Source organism: Cucumis melo, chromosome 1 (genome assembly GCF_025177605.1).
Source record: "Cucumis melo cultivar AY chromosome 1, USDA_Cmelo_AY_1.0, whole genome shotgun sequence".
Classification (NCBI taxonomy): Eukaryota; Viridiplantae; Streptophyta; class Magnoliopsida; order Cucurbitales; family Cucurbitaceae; genus Cucumis; species Cucumis melo.
Window position 1 is genome coordinate 33,568,510 of NC_066857.1, and position 22,838 is coordinate 33,591,347.

Below are 22,838 nucleotides of genomic sequence, written 5' to 3' on the forward strand. Positions count from 1 at the left end.
ACCAAGCAGAAACTAAACTTATGGAAATGTTGCATTTTAAGCATCAATGTCATACAAACAGGTGTGAGTTAGCACTAACTTCTAGTCTAGAACTACCATTAACAAAATGATCGAGGATCATTAGTAAGTGAGACTAACTGAGTTTTAGTGTCATATATTCACATAAAGAACTGATGGTTCAAACTGGCCACAAGGGGAGGGCAATTTGGTTCTCAAAATGTAGCTTAGTATTCGTGGTACATTCTCTGATGGTCTCCACATGTGATTGCAAAGCATCAATCTCGTGGTCTGTAGTCTCCATTTCCTGTTTGATCGATGCTTGTCTCTTCTGCAGCTCTGTTATCTTCTGTTCAATAGCGTGTCTCTCTTCTGCTAGTTTAGTTTTGTTTTCAATGTACTCCAATATTTTGTTCTCAGCTACTTTTGTTTCCTCAGCATATCTCACTTCAGAGTCTTTGATGAATAGTAGCTCATTTACTCGATTGCAAAGCATTGAAATATTGAATCCATGTTGCTCCAATTCATATAGACTGGCCAATGTGCTTTCGAAAATGTGTCTTGGATAGCTGAACTGAAGTTTGGTTACCTTTTCAACCAAACTTGCGAAAGTTACCATACAGCCAATGGCCAATCCTTCGCGACATTCCTCCTTGTATGTACTCAAAGGTTGGAAATGAGGCTTTTGTGGAATATGCTTGAAGACTTCTAATGAATCAATTGCACTCCAAACGGGTGAATTCTTTACAAAAGGCCAATCTCGATTCTTGTCCACTTCGTGTTCAGGCATTCGATCAACTCTTCTCACCTCATTCATAGCATCTACTCGTTCACTCCCTTTTGTTCTTCGCTTGGCAATAGAACCAGATGCTTGTCCTAATTCTAAAATGGGAATAAATAGAATCAAGATCTCCACAAACAATACTCAGTTTTCATGTGCTAGTGTAAGTTTAGCATACGTACTCAAAGCATTGTTGTTTGCTGAACCTTGTATTCCTCCAAGCCACATTAACAGTGGTCGATCATCGTCGTCGACACTGTTAGTTCCAGAGCCATTCGTCTTGTATGCTGAGATTTCGCTCCCGTTCCTTCTGTTCAGATCTTGAAAATCCACAAAATACATTGGCATTTTCCTAAAGCCTTTTTTTCTTTTGGTTCTTTTGGCTAGTGAAATGATAATTTCAGAAAGGTGAAACAAATACTACTATATGGGTTCTAAGGATATTTGACATTAAAGAAAAGCAGCCTCACCAGTTACACTACTTTTTAAAGTTGCTTTCTCGGGCTTCCATAGACTTCCATCTTGGTTTGAATCTGTAACACAAAAACTCAAATCTTGAACACAGTTATAAGTAATGTAAACATATATATATACAAGGGAACACAGGATCACACGAGTAAGGACAGGATACCTTCTGCAGTTGTTGGAACTAGCATTAATTTTCGAGGCCGTCCTCTCTTTCTTTTGTAACTGTTTTTACTAGCTTGTTGCTGCTCAATTTCCTAATGAAGATATAGAACATAAATCCTATCAGAACACCTGCCAAATCTCACAAACTGGTGGAAGATTGAAAGATCCCAAACTTTCATAAAAGTAACAATTTAGTGCTAACTTCAATTTGTAACCATTTAATCTCTTTACTTTCAAACTTGTAAATATTATCAAAGTTAATTGCCAAATTTATTATGCAATGCCTTAATCTTTATAGTTTATAAACAAATTTGCAAATTTAATACCTTAGCAGTCCATCAATCTTCATGTGTAACTTTTTTTTTTAAATCTTAAGAATGTGCATGGTATGGACTAAAGTGTTTTTTATTGAAGTTTGGAAAATAAATTGTAAACTTTCTATAATATTTTGAAAGCCAGACGAAATTATTACAAACTGAATTTCAACTACTAACTTGTTATATGAAATTTCAAGAACCAAAATGTTTTTGTTAACTTTCTTTTAATGTTTTAATAATCTTATTCTTCGCATCTCCTTCAATATGGAGAGGTCGTTCAAGGAATTTTACTGTCTTGAGGGATGCACCTAAGATAATTGGAGGAAAAGGTTCCCAAATCCTTAGAAACATACCATGAGAATATCCTGGCAACAGAGTCCTAAGGTCCTTAGATATGAAATCTCAAAGATGACCTACAAGTTAAAATGTCATTGAAGGACTTCTAGTTCTATGGTCTAGATAATTAGAAGCTGAAATAGCTATGAAAGAGCTCCACGGAAGATATAGTACACTTCTACCGTCCATGTTCTCAACCCTAATAAATCTGTTCTTGGGGCAAGGCATGTCAAGATCTATCACTCTCATTCCTTCTTTGCCTAGTCTACGTTCCTGATTTATGAGATACTCTTTTGAAGTTCAAAGATGTTCGTTGTCTAGAGTCTATGGAGAAACCTCTAACACACAATCCTTTTATCTAGGCTGGCCTCTTTGCTGTTTGAAGATCTACTGCTTCAACTGACCACTTTACCAATTTTGTGGGAGATTTGGTATAGTCGCAGTAGGGAGGTTTCCTGGGACATTAGAGGTGTGGTGTTTTTATGAGGTTCAAACAGACTGAAGATCTATTTACCTCCTTGGCATCTTACCTGCGTGATTTTACGAGGCCTTCCCCGCTTTCTTCTATCACTGTTTTCAGTAGCTTCTTGCTGCTCAGGTTCCTGATAAAGAATAGATATCATCAATCCTATCAAACTCTAAGCACACTGAAGAAGAGGTAAATCAAAACATATGCCAAATCTCAGAAGCCGTCAAACACCTGAACTACAGAGCAGGTTAACCTTACTGAGTTAAAAGGCTGAAACCTGAGACCCCAACAATATTGCTAAATTTTGGATGGTGTTCCTCTTGCCAATATTAAATACTAAAAGATCCAAAAGTATTACTACCAAATAGTATTTTAATTGGAACAATTTCTTTAATGCGAACATGATTTTGATTAAAATTTGTGTAAGAAAGAACTATAAGAAACAAGGGACCAGAGCATGCCAATAGGCCAACCTATTTTTCCATTATCATCCAAAACTGCAGACAGCTACAACGTGAGCTCCAAAAATGTTGAAAGCCTTGAAAATAAAGTGTGGAGTCAATATTAGAACCAATGCAGGTTTCAACAATGGTACAAGAAACACGGGTGAGGATTGTGCTGTTAGACATGTCAACAAAGGATAATTCCGAAAAATAAGAAGAAAGCCATCTCCCAGATAGACATAGATTTCAACTTGAGAGCTTGTTAATAAGAATTAATAAGCTGTGGTAACAATTTCTTTCTTCTTCTTCTTGTTATTATTATTATTATTATTTTGTAAAAGCCAATCCACCAAGAGGCTACATTTTGTTCAGAGTTACAGAAGAAATTAAAGCACAAAGGCTTATCTGCAAACGTTCTAGTGTTTCTTTCTTTCCAAAGATGCACTAAGAATGCTCTAAAGGCACAGCTACTGACCATCCTCCATCCGCACAGCCCTTGTATGAGCCAACTATCCATCTTCTTAGGAAGAAATAACGAAATGCACAGCAGACTAGCAATGCAATTCCAAGCAAGGGAGGCAAAATCACAGTGGTGAAAAAGATTGTGTCATTATGTTGAATGACGAATTGTGGTTGGCCATAGAGTAGCAACAGCAGAGTCCTTAGTAAACACAAGCTATCTTATAAATGAGTAAAACAGATAAGGCTTGCTAGCTCTTCATTAAAACTGCCCCTAAACTCGAATCCATGAACATCCGTCAGTATGGCTCACCTTCAAGGTTAGGTTAACCTGCATGTTACCAGGTTCCACGCCCAACCTAAGGTTCAAATGCCCTTTTCAATGCCTTTCATTCTCAAATCCCACCAGTTTTCTCAGTAGGGAAGCTTAATCAGCCATTCATTTGAAATAAAATTTTATGCTGCTCCAGCCTTCACAATCAATCATAATTCATAACCATATTTGGTTCCCTTTGAGCTTTATTGCGTTGGGAGAAGTTATTCTACCCCTAAATTCAATGTGTTTTTTTATGAAAAAAATAATTTTCACCAAGAAAAAAATATACAAGGGCATACAAAAAACCAACCCACAAAAAGAAGAAAGCTCCCTCAACAAATTTCAGCGGTGCAAAATAACACCCACCCCTAAACTCAATGATTGTAACTCTTGTTTCCACCAATGCTTGCTCATCATCTCCCAGGCTGTATCTAACTCAACCTCTAGCTTGCACTCCTAGACCACTAATGAGTAATGCTTACATGTCCTTAAAATTTGCACTGATGACCAAGAAAATTTTTCTTTCACGAGGCTCTCAAAAGGGAGAAAAAGTAATTGTGATACCATTTAAAACTAAACAAATAAAAGTATGTCCCCCTCCTTTTGAGAAGTAGCTTCTCTTGCAGGAGACTAGTATCTTTCTCACCTAAAAAGAAATCTACCTTGTATTATCTCCAAGAGGAGGACCATGCAACATTGTCGAAAAGATACCCAACTCATGCCACACTACATTAGCCCACTCTCTCACCTTATCAGGATTATTCTTCAAGCCTAGCATCTGGCATTTATTCTATTGATCTTGAAGGCTTGACATCGCGCATAGAAATACATTAGTAACAAAGCTTAGTCTTTGGGGAAAAAATATACGAAGAAAGAAAAACCATCTTAGAAACCACCACAAGAGATACTCACTATGAAAATCCATTCGACTTATATCAGGTTAATTGCTTTAGTTTGCTTACCATGCCCTTCTCTTTTGTCTGATTATTTGAATTTTCCTCCCCATCTCCAACCACATCAAGAGAAATTTTTACTGGTGTCTGTTGTTCATCTGGAGCTAAATGTTTATTCCTTTCGGATTCATTGTTTGTAGTCACGTCCTTAGAGATGGTCTCTAAGTCTATGACATCGTAACCTTCTTTCCTCTCCTTATCTGAGTTGCAGAATAAGAAATTATTCAAGCAAAAATTAACGGCCTATGTCCATCAAGAGCAATGTGTACCTGTAACTTGAGTCCGTTGGCTTCTTTTGTATGTGTTTCCTTTGTTGCCATTTATGAAACTTAATACTTGCTCTTTCAACTTGTCGCTGCCATCAACATCTTCCTTAGTTCTCTACACATGAAATTGAATCATCTTCAATAATTTAGTCATCGTAATGAGGAAAGTAGTGAAGAGCAGAATGCCCTATAATAGTTTTAACTCATTTAGTGGAACATATTATAGGTGATAGGAAGTAGAAAAAACTAAGGAAAGGATGAGGAACTCATGCCTAAGGAAATGTTGGGACATCCACATCAGTGATTGTATAAGTTCTTAGGAATACCACTTTGGTACATACAAAAATACGTAAATCAAAGGCAGAGGTAATTGACATGCTTGCACTCAATAATGACACAACAGTTTAGAAAGATTTCCCTCGACTAAAATATTATAATTCCATGGTAATGATTGGATTGCAATAAATATTAAAAAGGTAATGCCAGATTCAAAGCACAGAGACAAATTACCGGTTTCTTGCCTCCTTTGGGAATCCCAGATCTATTAGGTGAAGCACTATCATCATCACCATGAAAATTTAGGTAGCTTCTTCTTCTTCTGCGATCTTTGTTTGGTGTGGCACTTTTACTGAATGCTTTTCCTCTCGATGTTTTGTCTATCATCCTCGACCTATCTGCTGCTGGTGTCCCAAGAATAACTCCTTCTCTCAACCTCTTCAAAGGATTTGAAACTCTTGACTTGGAAGTGAGACTTCTTCTTCTCTTGCTTGAGGTCAAGGCAAATGAGGCAGGACTTTCATCATAAATACTCGGCTTTTCCATCAAATCATTCCTTGAGTTTACGGTATAAGAGTTTTCTTTTCCATTGTTTGTTTCATTATTTTTTAAGCTTTCGTGCTCGACATTCTCAGGTACATTAGCATCCTCAGAAATGATACTCAATTGATCTCTCAAGAGTGACGCGTCCTAAAGTGGAAGAAATTGTTTCAACCTCAAATAAAATGTATTGAATGAACATATGGCTTTCATCATGATATCTAAGTTCTCAAAGATGATCTAGGGGCAGAACAAAATAGAACTGGATGTCACTAAAACTGCCAAGCACACTAAAGGAATGAGAAAAAAAGGTAGCATGGACTACACAGTTAGGCAGAACTGTTGCACAACAAGAGATATCAGATGTTACCACCTCTACATAACAACTCCCAGAAAAAGTTGGAATAAAAGTTTTTGAGGCCAATGATCTTCAAGCAATGAGTAAAAGGATATATGGTCTATGATATTACCATGAACTATCCTAGTTGTTTAGCAGGGATTCATATCAGTATGAAGAAAAAAGATTTGAACCATTACACCAAGAAATAGCATAATAAATGACAAGGTGGAAGAACATATCAAAGTGGTGGAAGTAACATGTTAATCATACAAAAATGAAATTTTGGACCTTCTAAATCAGATATGTCAATAGACATCTTTTTATAGTTAATAATCCTTCTGTTTTACACACACACACCATCCAGTTTCACAACTACACATGATTGCTAGTCTTGAGCCAATCAGTAGCCTAATGGTCTATTGTCACCAGTTAAAACTTATAACTAAATCTAAAAAATTATCAAATTGGAGTGTCTAGCCTGAACTCTCAGATAAAAGTATTTTGATAGATACAGGAGATTTATCCTCAGATAGGCAGAGCAGTCGCGTATGTTTTTCATGAGTATATTCACCGTCCCATCCCCAACCCCACCATGTTTGATTGCTATCTATTCCCGCATTCCAAATTCCAACAACAGAAAGAAAAGGCTATTTCCTTAAGAAACCCTCCAAAGACTTTCAAAATATCCTACGTTAACTAATGCATATGACAATATGTAAACTTCACACTAAACCTTCCTTGATTGCAAATTGATGAATCTTTCTTCAAGAGAAAGAATCTGCTGTTGGAGTTTTAGCTACAGCACGATCAAACTTACCATCGTTGGAACAGGATCACCAGATACTCTCAGTGGCCAAAAGAGGACCTGGAATTGGGTGCTCGGATACCATTTTAACTTAGGCTACGATAATTAGGAATCTTTAACAAAACCAACCCAAAAAAAAAAAAGAAAGATCTCGTCCAACTACCAAGATGAACCGTAGTAATACTCTTCCTCAATCAGTTTTCTAGCAAATATAAAAGAACTTGCAGAATTGTAACAGATCTCGTCCAACTACCAAGATTAACTGAGCAGAATCCATTACAGCTTGTAACTGAATAATAACTCATTTAAGCTCATTAATTCAGAAAAGTAGTCAGCATTAAAGACCTCTGACCTAGAAAAGGCAAAAAGAAAGAAAAGAAAAAACCCTAATGCATTCATGATCCTAACAAATGAATAATTCTTCGAATGTAAAGTAACCCAGATAAGTTACCATCTTTCGGGGAACAACCCACTTGCCATCAACCCAATCCTGATGCAGCCTCAAGTGGTTCCGCTGAAAATCCATGACATGCATTGGGTTCTTAAAGAAAACAGAGTACCCCCCATCTTCCAAAGCCTTACAAACCACACCAGTCCACCATCCATCTTTATCAGTCGCGTCAACAATGTCGCATTCCTCGAAATCCTTATCAGCAGTATCAGGAGGCAAAGGCCTCAAACTAAGAGCATCAACCTGCTCCTTCAAAGGGCTAGATCCATCTTCAGTGACAAGGGTTTTGTACTCAACTAAAGCTTTTTTCCTCTTAGAAGGAGAAAATGTAGTGGGTAGCTTCAAAATGGTGGCTTTGAATAAGGCACCTTTGAAGCCTTCTTCATCGATGGAGACCTCGATTTCAGAGCCGACTGTGAAGGGGAATTGATGAAGACGGTGGTTGTTGTGGTGATGAGTGTGAGTGTTAGTTGCAGGGGATCCGAATTCCCCCATTTTGTGGTGGCGGTTCTAAATAAAAAAGGCAAAAACCCTTGAAATTTTGGACTTTTGGATTCGGTTTGCGTTTAAAATCCATTGCTGTCCATTTTTGGATAAAAGGAAATGGATAGTACAGTCTCTTTGGGAAGGGGTAGACTAGCTATGGAAATATCCGGCTGACTTGCTTTGTTTTACAAGAAGGGATGAACACCATTAAATTTTTTGAATTGGGTTCAAGTATTATTTTGTTCTTTATACTACATTTTGAGCCTTGGTTTGTTTTGAGACTTTCAGAGAGAATCTTTTGGGAGGTTTTGATTATATAAAGTGCCACAAAAATTTAACTTGAATTTAAATATTCAATTTTAGGGGAAGGGTTTACCAAAAAAAAATATATAAATAAAAAATATAGTTTTGAAAATAAAATCAATATCTATTCTACTATTTTTTGAACTTTTCTAGAGTCCAACTAACTAAACATGTGTCCTAATCAAATATTTAAATATTTGTCATCTGATAAATTCGAGTATATATTGGTTAATGTAGGGGTGTTCGTGGGTTGGATTTGAGCACTTTTTAAACTCAACTTATTTTGAGTTCTCTTACTTGATCGAATTATGATATGAGATGCTAACAGTTATTATAGATATCATAGTAACTGGTATTCGTAAATGCATCCAGAAGAAACTCCACGTATTAAGCGAGTGTGAACTCTTGTTTTGTCTCATTCTCCCTCTTATTTGACAGTTAAGCTATTCTAACCTTTCATGCAACCTCTCCGTGGGCTTCTTCTATTATGAAAGTCGGGTTGTACATTTTTCAACCCAAATAACCTTTATTGAATGATGAATCCAACCATGAATGATTGGTCCGGTTTAGTTAGGTCACTTATTGAAGTTTTTATCCTAAAATTAAGCAAGGTTTAAAATTAACAACTTAACCCTAATTTACATCGTGAAAAGTTTATTTTAAAAATACTCATCAAATTAAGAAATAAATAAATATACATATATATAGTAGTATCATAAGTAGAAAAAACATATTTTTAGAACCGATAAAAAGTTAAGATTGATTTAAGTTATTTTTGTTTGATGAATTCATGAACCAAGCCAATCCAATATAAAATAATTTTATTTTCACAATCTAATTCAACTCAAAAGAATTAACAACGACAGGTCTCATATAAATTTCTATTGGTTGATTGAGTTTAGTTTATGTAGTTATAAATTCCACTTTCCCATATAAATTTCTCTTTGTTGTTATATATATGTGTGTGTATATATATTTTAAGAAAAAAAAGCTCAACCAAGTTTTAAAAACAAAAAATATACTTTAATTGCAATGTCTCTAAAATACTAATAAATACCAATTTTACACAGAAAGCCCTCCAAAGGAGAGTGCTGCAGAACAACTACAACCTCATCATCGCCTAGATTCCTATTCGTTTCTTCACTAATGGCGTCCTTAACTACCTCCGGCCTCCTCAAAACCCCTCTTAAGAATTCCCAATCTCCTGCGAATTATTTCCAATATCCTCCTTTTGCTTATGGGCAACATCAACTACCTGTTTCCCTCAAAAGGGCTTTTCCAGGACGAGCCGTAAGAGCTTCACCTTCGAATTCGGGTCCATCCACGAGCTCCTCACCAGGGCTGTACTCCGCTCAGAAATTTGAACTGACCATTGGTAACGTGGACTTGGTTCTTGAGGACGTAAGGCCTTATCTAATTGCAGATGGAGGAAATGTCGATGTTGTTTCTGTTGAAGACGGAGTAGTTTCCCTCAAACTTGTTGGTGAGTAGATTTCTTGTCTCGTTGAATTGAATGGGTTTGTTTTATTCCCTTGTTAATTTAACTTTGTGGGTTGAAATTTTTGTTACTTAACAATTGGTATGTGCGGGGGCTTCTTTTCTTTGGTGTTTCTATAGTTTAGCAAATTGTGTTGAATATCTGTTACACATTATGGTATTTAGTAGTATTGGCACTTGAAAGATTTGAGTCTAATTCATTTCTTTCATCGAAACAATCCTGGGACCGTATGGCTTAGGACAAAGTTGACATCTTTGTGATTCTCGGTCTGAATATGCCCCTTTAGCGTGCTCTCATTTTACATAGCCATATAGTTGGTGTACGCTTTCTCGACGCTGGCCCGATAGAAGCGATTCCTTTTTCTGAAAAAGAATGGTCTCGATCTACTTTCTTAATATTACTGTAAACCATTTGATCCTAGTCGTCTTGTGTGGAAGGAGCGAGATGACAGAGATTTTGCTTTTCTCACCCCTGTCCGACCACCCGATTGATGAAGACTCGGAACTAATCATCTCGCTTTTGGAGACAACGAAGACTTTACTCGATGTCTTGATCCATCCGTAGTCTGCTGATCTGATCCCAACCTCTTTAATATTCTGACGAGCTTGTCTCCGAGAGATCTCTATCTCTTGTTTGTTACACAACACTGAAGAAGGCTCCACTAGAAAAGGAAGGAATAAGAAAAGTTCCTCCCATGAGGAATCCCAAGATCAAGATTAGTGCTGCAGTTCTATTTACAATCTTCAACTTTCCCGAGTACAATCTTCCTCCATTAGCACTGAATCTATTGGAAAGTTGAAACAGTTTAGACTTGGGCAGATGGATATGATTTTCCTTTCCTTCTATGAGGGTCTTTCCAATGAAAAGGATTTACCTGAGAAGAAAATAGATGATTTAATATCTATCTTTAAAGAAAACCACGAAAAGGAACCTTAATATCACTTGTCTGTGAACACTTTTGAACAATCTTGTGGGAGATTTGGTATATACCTAATAGGAATATTTATCAGGACATGGGTGGGGTTTCGATTTGAAGGGACTGTAGACTGATGTAGCCTTTCGGTTTCTTTCCTGCATAGACTAGTTGGAGTACATTTGTTTTGTTATCTTGGTCTAGGTCAGGTTTGGACAGTGCCATCATCTTGTACATGTTACTGGTGAGTTTTATCTGTTTCTTATCAAGTAGGGTGAGAAAGGTCCTTGAACTAAATGGCAAAAGGAAGTCTCATAACCCTCACATTCATCGAATAAGGGTGTGAGTAAGAACTTTGTTGATTTGATGTTTTACTGCTTTGTATTCCCATGAAGTCATGAACAAAAGGTAATAATGATCATTATTACTTTTTGAATCGATACTACTTTTTAACTAAAAATGTTTATCATTATTACCCTAAACCCTAAACCCTAAAAATGTTTGAATTGATCTTCAGGAGCATGCGGTAGCTGCCCTAGCTCAACAACCACCATGAAAATGGGGATCGAACGTGTATTAAAGGAGAAATTTGGAGATTCAGTGAAGGAAATATGCCAAGTATATGATGAAGAGCCAAAGGAGACTACACCTGAGGTGAGTTTTCAATAGAAGAGCAGATACAAAATTGGCTGGGGTCAAAATTCAAACAAAAACAAAGTGAGCTGAATTAGTTAGGTAATTAGTATTAATCTTGGATGTTGCACTAATGCAGGCAGTAAACAATCACCTTGACATATTGAGGCCAGCCATAAGGAACTACGGTGGGAGCGTGGAAGTAATATCGATCAATGGTGGCAATTGCCTGGTCAAATATGAGGGTCCTGAATCTATTGGTACAGGAGTTAAAGCAGCCATTAAGGAGAGATTCCCAGATATTACAAACGTTGTGTTTTCAAGCTAACCTTTCCTCAGGTTTTTGAAGCAAAGAGAATATGTATAGCTGCTTCATTTATTGAAAAGTTCGTGCTCATCTTTTTCAGAATAGGCATGTAATGATCTCATTTCCAATAAATATTACTTATATTATTGATAGCCATGTCTTATGCTCATAGAAAGAAAGTACACTTATTTTACAAGGGAAGACATTGTTCACACAAAATTTTGTTGTATAGCAGATTCACATCCTTCTGGCAACATACTCCTGCTAATATGTAGATTGTTCAACATTTAAAAAAAAAATTTACATCATCATTCTTTTAAATCTACTGAAAAGGGTATGATCCAACGAATACTGGTATACAGAAATGGAAGTAATGAAAGGAAAAAAAAGGCTGTTTTTCCTCATTTCTGGTTCCATTTACATATAATACACCATCATATAAGAGAACTATCCTGCTGACTCTGCGAACGGAAAGACAAAACTAGCTAATAGATGTAAGAAAACCAGAGCTTTGGCTGATAAAATGAAGTAAACAGACCGCTTTAACTCGATTCCACAGATGCTAATGACTCCACAGATGAGGATATCACGCCTCTTAACTACTCCATCATCAAAGTTCAGTTCAGATAATGATGCTTCAAAAGCTAAATTATATTCTTCAGAGCCTTCCAGCAAAAGCCGCCAACCTCCTTTTAGATGCATATCATTGTAATTAAAATTGTAAAGATGATGAAACAATACAACAGCCATCTTATTAGATTTACATTCACTAAAACATCATTAATGTTCCAAATCAAATACACCAATCGAGTGGAGATGAGGTTCTACTTCATGGGCCTCTTTTCTTTTTTGTTTTTCATTCAAAAGCTTAAAGGAAAGAGAAAAAGGAGAAGGAATTTTAGCAATGTTGGAGATATAACCATATGTGTGAAGTTCTAACACACCTGGAGGATCACAGATCGGATCCCTTCTGTTTTCTTGGCCTTTTAGATTGAGCTGGTGATGATGGAGCTTCAGATAATCTTCCGGTGGCCTAATAATGATAGGAAGAAAAAGTAATCAATAAGAAAAATAATTTGTCACATAAAACAAGAATAATAGTTGACAAACATACCTTGCGTTTTTGATCCCGTTTACCAAACCTTTCCCCTAGCAGAAGAAAAACATACATTTAAGTGAACTTCCATCCGCAACAAAAGTACTCAAGTTCCATTTTGAGGAAAATAACATAAAAACTTCATTTATTATTCTTGCTTGTATTGAACTAGATCCCTGAATATAAACGTACGTTTCAAATTGCTTCTTTCCTTTTTCCCAGAAAAAAATGGAAACCACTGAAGAATTAAATTCTCTTGGGAAGTGAGAATCATGTCGCAAATAATCAAATCTACATTTTTAAAACAATGAATAGGACTAGATAGCTTCATAAACGTGAACGTGACAAGAGGGGAAAGAACCCTCTGAAATAGATGCAGCATGCAGTGATATAGAAGTTCCAATTTAGAGTATCCATTTACCTCCAAAACTCACAGAATCAGCAATAAAAGTGCGATCCTGCACAAGAGCATGACAAGAGTGATGTTAGCTGAGGAGTCAGATTCACAGATATGAGAAACTACAGTGCTCACGTAAGCTGAGTAGATCTACTGACCTTAGGTGTGCCAGGTGCCTCAGTGTATGGACTGTCACGGAAAGAAGAGCCTTCTGCCTCCTTATTTTGCAACTGTTTGAAAAAAACAGGAAATGACAACAAAAATTAAAATTAACTATGTTAAAGGCATATAGCATCATCAAAGGATTCCATCCATCAGAATTCTCTCTGAATGAAAAGAAAAAAATTATTAAATCTACTGTTTCTGTGATTGGGATGTTAATGCAAATTTGATGTGCATAAATTTGCAACCGCTGGAACATGCATATGGAAAAAAGATAATTGTACCTGCTTTTGAAGATTCAGTAGAGTCAATATTTCTTTTCTTAATTCAAGATGCTCTGCACAGACAGCTTTTGTTGGAACCCTGGGTTTTAAATTAACCTATTTCCAAATAATAATTATAAAAGAAATTTAAAAAAATTAACTTTTGTGAGTGATTAATATAGTAACTTTGTAACTCTAGAACATGAGCATTTGGGAAATGACTACAGAAGAAAGTCTAACATACTGACAAAAATCACAATATGCTTGATTCAACACAAGAGACAGGCATAAGTATTTCTGAGAACCAAAAGAGTTCTGAAATTATTCTCTTCTACACTTGCTTCCAGTTGTAACGAGTTTTTTTTTTTAAAAAAAAAAAAATATAAAAAAATATGATATTGACAATATTTACTTAGGTGTTCATAATAGCAAAGAGTAAAAATTTGAAACATAGAGATGTTTTAGTTTGCTCTGTCGTTTCTTTCTTCTCATGAGCTGCTAGGAAACTGATATCGATATTAGTTCTTCCATAGTGCATTACTTCATGAGAAAATGAGTATTTGGATTTAACAAAAACCAGAATCTTAACTAACCGAAAGATCTTGTAACGTCTGTTCAACTCGCTTGATGGTCCGAAGGCCAGCAGATGAGCTTGCAGCTTGTACCATTTGCTCGAGTGCATATGTTCTCAAGTATACAGGAAGCTGAAATGTAGGGACAATCATCAGGACCACATTTTCGAATTTCATATACTGGTCTAGATCAACAAAGCTCTGAGAGCAAACTCCAGCACAAAAACCTCTTTGACAGAAATATCAAAATAAAATCAAAAAACAAAAGATATTTTTAGATATACACAGAGAAACGCAAAGATATTCCTTTAGTCTGTATACCATGCGAAGAGAAGCAAGAGTAGAGGCATTATCTGCCACTACGGTTGAAGGTACAGCTGCTGGAGGAGGGGGCTGCACATTGGATATAGATGGTACGTTATCTCCAGGAACAACAACCCTTTCAGTAACTTCTGGGACAGCATTTGAAGTGACAGGCAACTCAGATTCTTCAGCCACCTAAAATTAATGAAACCAAGATTATAAACCCGCTCTATTTATAATATGGAATTATTATTTTTTCTAAAAAATCATCCACAAGATTATGTAGAATTTAACTAAATTTGTAATCCATTTTGAAACTGCAAACGCAACTAATGAAAGATAAGTAGGAGAAGTGGATATTGTGAGAGACCGATACCACTAAGAAATTACACTACTACAATAAAGTTTTGTGAAAGTATCTACGTGCAAACGCCTAACAGAAGGTAACAGTGTTTGCGTTCCTAAACTAAATATTATTTTAAATAATGAGTATAGACCATTTACAAAGATAGTGCGGGTATACTTAAAAAGAAAAAGGCATGATGGTAAAAAAAGAGAGAAAAATTTAGCTTTGACAGCTTGTACCCAAATGTTAAGTAGTGCAAAAATTCGATGAAGTAATTATCCGTACTCATATTCATAATAGTAACACTTTTATGGCAAAAGTAAAACCTAGAGGTTAATAATGCAATTTCTTTCAGCCATGAAATCCTGCAATTTCAATCCCGAAATGGACATGTGATCGGCTTTGAGCATTCATGTCCTAAACCTAAAAAAGTTATTATATAGAAGCTAACTTACTCTTTCAGCTTTGCGTGATTCAGTTATTTTTTTCGCTTCAGCAAGAACCTGGGACAATAAGAAGTAGAAAAGATTTAGATTTAACCACATATATATACATTAATTCATATTAAGAGAATCAAGACCTCTGCATCTTTTCGTTCTTGCTGTTTTGTTTGGGAGAGAACCATGGACAATGCTCGTTTGCGCTCAATCTCTTGTGAGACGTTGTAAGGATCCTTAATATAAAGAAAAAAAAAATCATGCAGAATGTTAATTTGCAAAGCAACTTCATTGATCGTTCAAAGGAAATTGATATCCAAGAACTCCAATCTAAATAGGTAACATCCAAAATAGACCTAATACAAAAAGTGCATACCTTGGCGGGAGTATTTCCTGAACTCTCCCGAGATATTGATCCTCTAGCAGCCACAATTGCTCTTGATGCTATAAACAGTATAAGTTTTGAATAATCACAAGTGCATTTGCAAATCATCCAAAACAAGTATATAAATCAAAAGCGTAAATTGACAACCTAAGTGAAAACAAGAAGTACATGCCATAATAGACCAAAAAAGGCTATATTTACCACGATAATACCGCTCCTTCAGTTCCTCCACTGTCCTTGCTGATGGAAACCTGTCGGCTATCACAATGAAGCGAAGATCAAACCGTTCACACAGATCAAATAATTGATCTGTCTCCTCCTTTGTCCACGACTGAAAACGTTTTAAAAGTAAATATCTCAACCACAAAAAAAAAAAAAAAAAAAAAAAAAAAAAAAAAAAAAAGAAGATGGAAGAGTAATCTAGAGTCTAATACATATATGCAATAGTGAAAGAATTGATGCTTCTAAAATTTAGATTCATGGTCTCGTTTTTATGCTTGAACATTGTTGAATAGCCTTCTTAAAAAAAAATTCTTTAAAGTTGACCACGTAGTTCTTCTCTTTGAACTTCTATTTTACTATATCTTAAAAAATATAGTAAAAAGACACTATTGACATTAGAAGTAACTGTAGAAAGTGTGTATGTTAAAATCAACAAACAGTAATTTCTCAGAGGAAACACTTCATCCAACGGGCTTTAACAAAATTACAATAAAGACGGAAAATATGGCGGCATGGTATGACTATGAAGAGAAGGATAAGTTATTATCTAGGATATAAACAAGCAAACTATGACAGTGTCAAAATTTAAAATTCTAAGCTGTAAGCCTAAAGAGTCCCGATGGCCAATTTTCCCTCAAAAAAGGAGCTTCAAGGCATGAGTATTTACCATAATACCATAAAAATGCTACATATCAGGAAACTTAGTGTTTTGTAGGTGTACAAGAAAGATAGCTATTTTTATGTTCTTCATTAAAAATACAGGACAAATATACCCACAGCATCTTTCAAATGCTTCTCGTATTCCTCATCCGTGTATTTGACAACTTCAACAGACTGCACAACATTCAAAGAAGAAAATTGTTTCCTTAAGAATAATTAATATAGATATTGGTGTTTAATTTTTCAATAAATGGTTAAAAATATAGAAGTATCAGAGAGTACTAGGAAACATTCTAATTGCAAGCAAAATCAAAGGAATCAACTAATACAATTTTCTTGAATCTACAGTTAATGTGGTTGTTTCTTGCCATAAATGCTCCTCTGCCTAACTTATATAGCTTTTCCATAGCCCTCTCCAATTGGAGATATTTTTGTCATACATCTCACGGAGTTCTCCCCCTTCGGAGGCCTTTGGTCATACAACTTCTAGGGTCTCCCCTTTTGTAATTCCATACTATCAATAAAATTATTTCTTTTTTAAAAAAGAATGAGAAGCTTTACGGCCAGGGATCTTAGAACCAAGTTTACCATTCAGATTGTGTTCAGACTCCAGGATCATCTGTTGACAAAGGATTTTTTGGGAGATCGTGCTTCAAGGTACTTGGATCATCATCTCTTGAGATCGCTCGGCCTAAACCAACTAAACCAATGCGCACCTCTATCCCACTCCATTTACAACAAATCACCATAACAACTTCTGTTTTTTTTTCTTAAATCCATAACTAATTAGTATTATACTCTCAATACTCTAATTCCTCGGTCTATCCTAGTAGTATCCCAAAGAGTAAAAACCATACTATCCAAGTTACTAGAGTAAAAATCAAGAGGATTCTGACTTAATTATAACCGGAAGATGAGTGGAAATGCGAGAAGAATTGGAGGATCTTTTCTCCTCACTTGGAATCTAACTGATATTTCATACTCAGAAGGTTTCCGCACATAAGGGGTCAATAATATTTTCAGTGCACCACAAAAGCCAATGACACATCAGAAGTGTCAACAAAAATATCACCAATAACATAAATACTAATGATAAGGATGTGAATATAAAGGTGTGGAATACTTATTTATAATTTGTAAATTCCTTCTGTTTCAGAATTATCCATCACCTTTCTTTTTCTTGAGCAAGATGAGAATCCATCAATGTCAATATTTTACTATGAAATTGACTTTAAGTCTTTCAGCATTGGTGCTTAACTTCTTGCTCAAAACCATAGTGAGCTTTAACGATACATGTAGATTACAAAATGACTAATATATGAAAAAGAAAATTACTGGTATGTTGGAGACTTGGAGTTACTTATTGTTATTATTTTTCTTTTATAGGGAACACTTTCTTTGATGTATAAAATTACAGAAGTGTTATACAATTCATGGTATTCAATAAGCTAACTCAGTTGTTAAGGAGGGATGCATATGAGTATGTAGCAAAAAGATTCGAACTTTTACACCAGTATACAGCATAATAAATGACAAGGTCAAAGAAATGGATGCCAATGACATATCAAACTTCCAGTTTCCATCTAAGCATGGAAAACATTTTTAACTTCAAATTTCCACTTAAAAGAACACAATACAACCCATCAGCAAATAAAAAGGACTGGGCCTTACCTTGTTGTACTTTGCAAAAGAATAGTCCCCTGTTGGTGGAGTGCCATTTACAACTCTAACCTACAAACGGAAAAATTGAGAGGGAAGGAGAGAAAAGTGACTGAGTTTGAATAAGAACAAAATCAATTAAAATATTCACGATTCATAGAGGTGCCAAAGCCTACCCAATGGTAAAGCTGCAAATTATCCTTTCTAGCAGAATTTGAAAAAGGAAGCCACTGCCACGTAATCTGAAAGAAAACCACTAGACCATTATAAGAATGATCTGAATTCAAACATGAGAGAATCCAATCTAAAAGAATCATACCAAACTGATAACTACAACATTTTTTTTTTGAAGAAACAACTCCTTTCATTGAGAAAAAAAAAATGAAAGAATACATGGGCATATAAAAAGAAGAAAAAAACCTAGAGAAAGAGTTTCCAATGGGGTAAGGTATTTCCTAGACAAAATTACAAAAGAGCATGAAGTCCAAAGAGACACATGGAACCTCACTAAGGACTCCTCAGAAGGGTCCCTCTACACACTTCTAAAAACTCTATTGTTCCTCCCCACAATTCTAGAAACTCTATTGTTCCTCTCCCCTCAAATATCTCAAAACAAGTCATACACTCAGACAAACCACGGAGACAAGCCTCTCTCTGAAAGACAGATGGAGGAACTCCACAGTGTCACGCTCACAACAAAGCATTTAATCTAACAATATCCTGCAACTCAATCCAAGACCACTCGACACCTCTAATATTCTTCCAATTCTCTCGAGCTAAACGCTTCATGAAACAGCAAAGCAACAACCTTGCCAAAGCCAAACAAAACCCACCCTTAGTCCCAGAGGGGCATCAGCGCCTCCCCTAGCATTGAGCAATAGTTTTTCCTTGCCCCAAACATTACCTGAACAATTCAAAGACCCAATTCCATCTAAATTCATCAATTACACGCAAGATACCCAACTATGATCCAAGAAATCAAGTAATACATGAAAAGCCAGCCGAGTAATTAAAAAACTCCGACTCAGTAACACATTTAAGCATTCAAATACGATTAGTTTCCCAAATTTCTCATATCAGTACAGAGAACTATAAACCAAACAAAGTCTTCAACTTCCATATTCAATTCACCATTATCCACACTTCTACAACATACTACCAGGTACCCATATTGCATAAAAAAAGAGGAAAAGACCTTCTCATCAGATGGAGGTCGCTTCTTCAGTTCAGACGTATCGATTGCGGGCATCATAGGCGCCAGACCACCAGTAAGAGCATAAACCTACAATTCAAGAAACCCCCCACTCACCATTACTACTATAACCAACAAAACCAAATTACAATAACCATATAATCACAGAAGCACAGAGAAAATCATTACCTCCCGGGAAATCCCATCTCGCTTTCTCTGGGCATCTTTTTGAGCCCTAGGCTTCTTCTCTTGGGGTAAAGGCAGCGTGTTTTTGGGCAACCCCAAGATATCCTTAGCATCCATAATCAGACCTTCCCTTCCCGAATTCTAGGGCTTCTTTCTACTTGGCAATGCCGGGAAACTGGAGTTTCAGAAATCGAATGTCCGACAGAGTAATGTTGCATTAACCCTAATTTCATCACATGGGTACAAATCCAATAGGATTTTGATTAGATGAATTGGAAGAAGATCGTTGTTGCTTCATTTTTTTGAGCACCATTAGAGCGCGAAAGAACAGTTGAGCTGAGGAAGACGAGTTGTTATTATCGGATTTTTCCTAAATTCACCCGTAGGTGACGAACAACACCACGACTAAGTGCAAAATTAGTGTTTTTATCTTTCTTAAATATTATTTGTGTGAAATCCAAATGGATAATACAAACTTTCAAAGTTACATGTGAAGTAAAATTTCTTTTAAGAATTTCGAATGGAAACGGAGACTTAAATTGTGCGGTGATAATCTAAAATGATATGATGATCTAAATTTTCATTCGAGATTATTATTATCGATCCATTTCATAGTTCATATCTTTTATATACTTATAAAGCATTTTTCTCTCATAAGTTGGAGACGTTGTGAAATTTAAGGGATAATATTGTCAATTTTAAAGGAATATGAACGCTTTTTAAATAAATAATAAAGTTTAAGAGTGTTTTTAAGTTATGCTCTTACTAATCAAATTAAAATTGATCCAACTTGGTATCAACAGAGAAGCTGAAGAAATCTAGAACAAAAATAAAAATAACAAAAATAACAAAACAAATGGGAAAATGAATAAATCACATAGAAAAAAGAAAAAGGATAAATGACGAATCATTTGCAATATGAAGGATAAATTTGAACATTTATGAAAACTTTCTCCCGACTCCAAAGAATTTTTTATTTTGTTACATGGATATTTTGATATCTTGTTATATTTATGAAAATGAAGTCAAAAAAAACTTATGAATTAATCAAATATTCGTGTTAAAACCAATTCTTAAATATGGAGTGAAAATATATTAAAGAGTGAACTTTGGTAAAAAGAAAAATCATTTATAGAAATCTGAATTCATAAATGTGAAATTTTTTCTTACATATTGTCATTTATTACAAATTAATAATTAGAAAAAAAAAACAGCCAATAGACATAATTATTATTTCTGTTAATCCTACCATTATTTACCTATAAAATACCTAAACCATGTATGGTCTTATGCACTCAAATTCTTTTGACCAAAAAGAAAGAAAGAAAAAGTACCAAACTCAAATCAAATCAAATGGGTGCAATAATCAAATTTTCAGTCTACATAGCACTTATAGTTGCTCTTCTCTTGCTTTCCAAATCTATATCGACTTCAGCCGATATCGATTATGATGAGATTTCCAACTCTAATAATAGAATACTTCGTCGAAGTCTCCTTCAGACAATGGATCGTCATCAAGTTGGGAATGGATATCAATACTCTATTAAAGACAAAGATACCAAAAAAGATGAGCATAAAAAATCTACAAAAAAAGCTCATTGTCCAAATAATAAATCGTTGGCCAATCGTAGTGGAACAATGTTATTTGGCGTTGGGTCTTTGCTATGTTTTAGTATTGTTTATGGTTTCTTTCTTTGAAGGTGAAGTGAATTAAGGAAATAATATTGGACTTTAGAATTTTTTGGTCATGAAAAAAATAATATTTCATTATTGTAATTGTTTTCTATGTATTAAAAAATAAAACTATATATATTATTGGCAAGTATATATATAAATGGTTTAATGTAGGATAATTCTCTTTTTAATCCTAATCTTTCTCCTAAATTTTTTATACACTTTTGATCTATGATGTTAGAAGCGTTTATGTCTATTTGATCTTCGACGTTTCACAACCGACACTTTAATCCTTCACATTTGTAAAGTACTTCTAAATGGTTCTCATCGACATTTAAATTTGTGTTTCCTTCAAACATTTAAGTTTGTATATACATAACGGTCTAGTATTTTGTAAACATGAAAAATTGAAGGATCTATTTTAAAGTTTCAACCACCAAAAGTGCACATTCGCAGGAAAGACTGTTATGTTAGCTTCTTCAAGATGGAAAAAAATGAAAGTCCTATTCACATTAAAAAATGTCAATGGTTATGAAAGTTTTTGTTTTTCTACCAAAAGATTTGAGAGTATAACCCATGAAGATATTATGTGTAATAATTGGGCCATTACTCTAATTTAATTAGAAGAATTAAGTTTAAGAAAAGAGCACCAAAGGTCCAAGGTCAATCGTCGGGACATTGGAACCGAAGAACGTCGTTTGGTGTCGTGTCTTTGATATGTCTTTGTACGTTTCTTCTTGTAAAAGTGATGTAATGAATTTAGGATTTATGTTTTTATATATAGGTTAGCAAGAAATATCCAATTTTATGCTTACAATTTTTTTATTTTTTTTTTGGAGTTGAACAGTATGTGGAACCTTTTTTTTATTGAGAACATATATGTTTAAACCAATTATATTTATTCAAATAGTTGTATGTACTTTTACTTTAGAAAACATATGTAGCGATATCATAGTATGACAATCATAGAGTATACCATATTTGTTGAAAAAAGATTATATAGATATGGGATTTTATATACATATACAATTTGGGCCTCTTTTCTTTAATTGGGTTCCTTTAAGTTTTAAAATATTATGTTTTTAATTCTTTAAGTTTTTAATTTCTGTTACAACAAATGCACACTTTCAAGATTTACATTTATAATATAATATTTTCTTCACAACACTTATCACTTTAATTTCTACTTATTTAATTTCAAAAAATTAAAAGATTATTATTAATTAATTAAATTTTAAGTTCTTAATTTTCATCATTATTAAGATTAATTTTACTAACTTTGAATACATTTTTCATAATTAAAATAATTTTATGTACAATTCTGAAAAAAAATAATTTTAATCCTTTTAAAATAAGTCCCAAACATTTGTTTTGATTGATCAAAACCCAAAAAGATGAAGAATAAAAAGGAGACAAAACACAACCCAGCAATGGTGACCATTGCCCAAAATGTTTGAGTAATCACATGGAAAGGATGGGAGGGTGTTAGCGTGGGAGTTTTTAGTAATTGTGACAAGTGGATTACCTTCTAGCTTAAATATTAATAAAATTAAATATTCTCACTTAGACCCTTTGAGGTGGTTTTGGATGGGTCTACTATAACATACTTTCTTATAGAGATGTGCAATGACATACAATATAATAATGTCAAGATGGGTGTTTCTCTCAAAGTTGCAAGATGTCCTAAGCAAGTTCAACTGACATTTCTCCCTTTTTGTGAACCGATTAACCTGTTTTGGTTGATCGACTCGAAATCTTAAGATTT

General features: G+C 34.8%; 3 protein-coding genes across 9 annotated transcripts; 1 reads left to right on the plus strand and 2 right to left on the minus strand.

The window, feature by feature from the left end:
- Window positions 1–8: 8 nt before the first annotated feature.
- LOC103492739 (DUF724 domain-containing protein 6-like) lies at window positions 9–8,134 on the minus strand. 7 transcript variants are annotated; one of them, XM_008453224.3, is made up of 9 exons: window positions 7,380–8,134; window positions 5,478–5,933; window positions 4,971–5,082; window positions 4,711–4,901; window positions 2,592–2,663; window positions 1,410–1,500; window positions 1,249–1,311; window positions 961–1,098; window positions 9–879 (listed from the first exon to the last, which is right to left on the minus strand). In XM_008453224.3, exons 1-9 carry the CDS (start codon window positions 7,872–7,874, stop codon window positions 179–181), a joined length of 2,319 nt encoding a protein of 772 aa, XP_008451446.1. In that variant the 5' UTR covers window positions 7,875–8,134; the 3' UTR covers window positions 9–178. The 7 variants fall into 7 exon arrangements, with proteins under 7 accessions (XP_008451446.1, XP_050943722.1, XP_008451445.1 ...); XM_051087765.1 differs by having other exon boundaries at window positions 961–1,161; window positions 1,249–1,332; window positions 7,380–8,133; XM_008453223.3 differs by having other exon boundaries at window positions 961–1,161; window positions 7,380–8,132.
- Window positions 8,135–9,212: 1,078 nt separating this feature from the next.
- LOC103492737 (nifU-like protein 1, chloroplastic) lies at window positions 9,213–11,773 on the plus strand. The gene is made up of 3 exons (XM_008453220.3): window positions 9,213–9,651; window positions 11,097–11,233; window positions 11,352–11,773. The coding sequence occupies exons 1-3, from the start codon at window positions 9,315–9,317 to the stop codon at window positions 11,538–11,540; spliced, it is 663 nt and encodes a 220-aa protein (XP_008451442.1). The 5' UTR covers window positions 9,213–9,314; the 3' UTR covers window positions 11,541–11,773.
- Window positions 11,774–11,805: 32 nt separating this feature from the next.
- Window positions 11,806–19,831, minus strand: LOC103492736 (SWR1-complex protein 4). The gene is made up of 17 exons (XM_008453219.3): window positions 19,403–19,831; window positions 19,217–19,303; window positions 18,198–18,263; window positions 18,034–18,093; window positions 16,480–16,536; window positions 15,682–15,811; window positions 15,472–15,539; window positions 15,239–15,331; window positions 15,114–15,161; window positions 14,331–14,507; window positions 14,031–14,141; window positions 13,459–13,554; window positions 13,171–13,242; window positions 13,037–13,073; window positions 12,634–12,668; window positions 12,464–12,552; window positions 11,806–12,208 (listed from the first exon to the last, which is right to left on the minus strand). Exons 1-16 carry the CDS (start codon window positions 19,514–19,516, stop codon window positions 12,472–12,474), a joined length of 1,332 nt encoding a protein of 443 aa, XP_008451441.1. The 5' UTR covers window positions 19,517–19,831; the 3' UTR covers window positions 11,806–12,208; window positions 12,464–12,471.
- Between the last annotated feature and the right edge of the window lie 3,007 nt (window positions 19,832–22,838).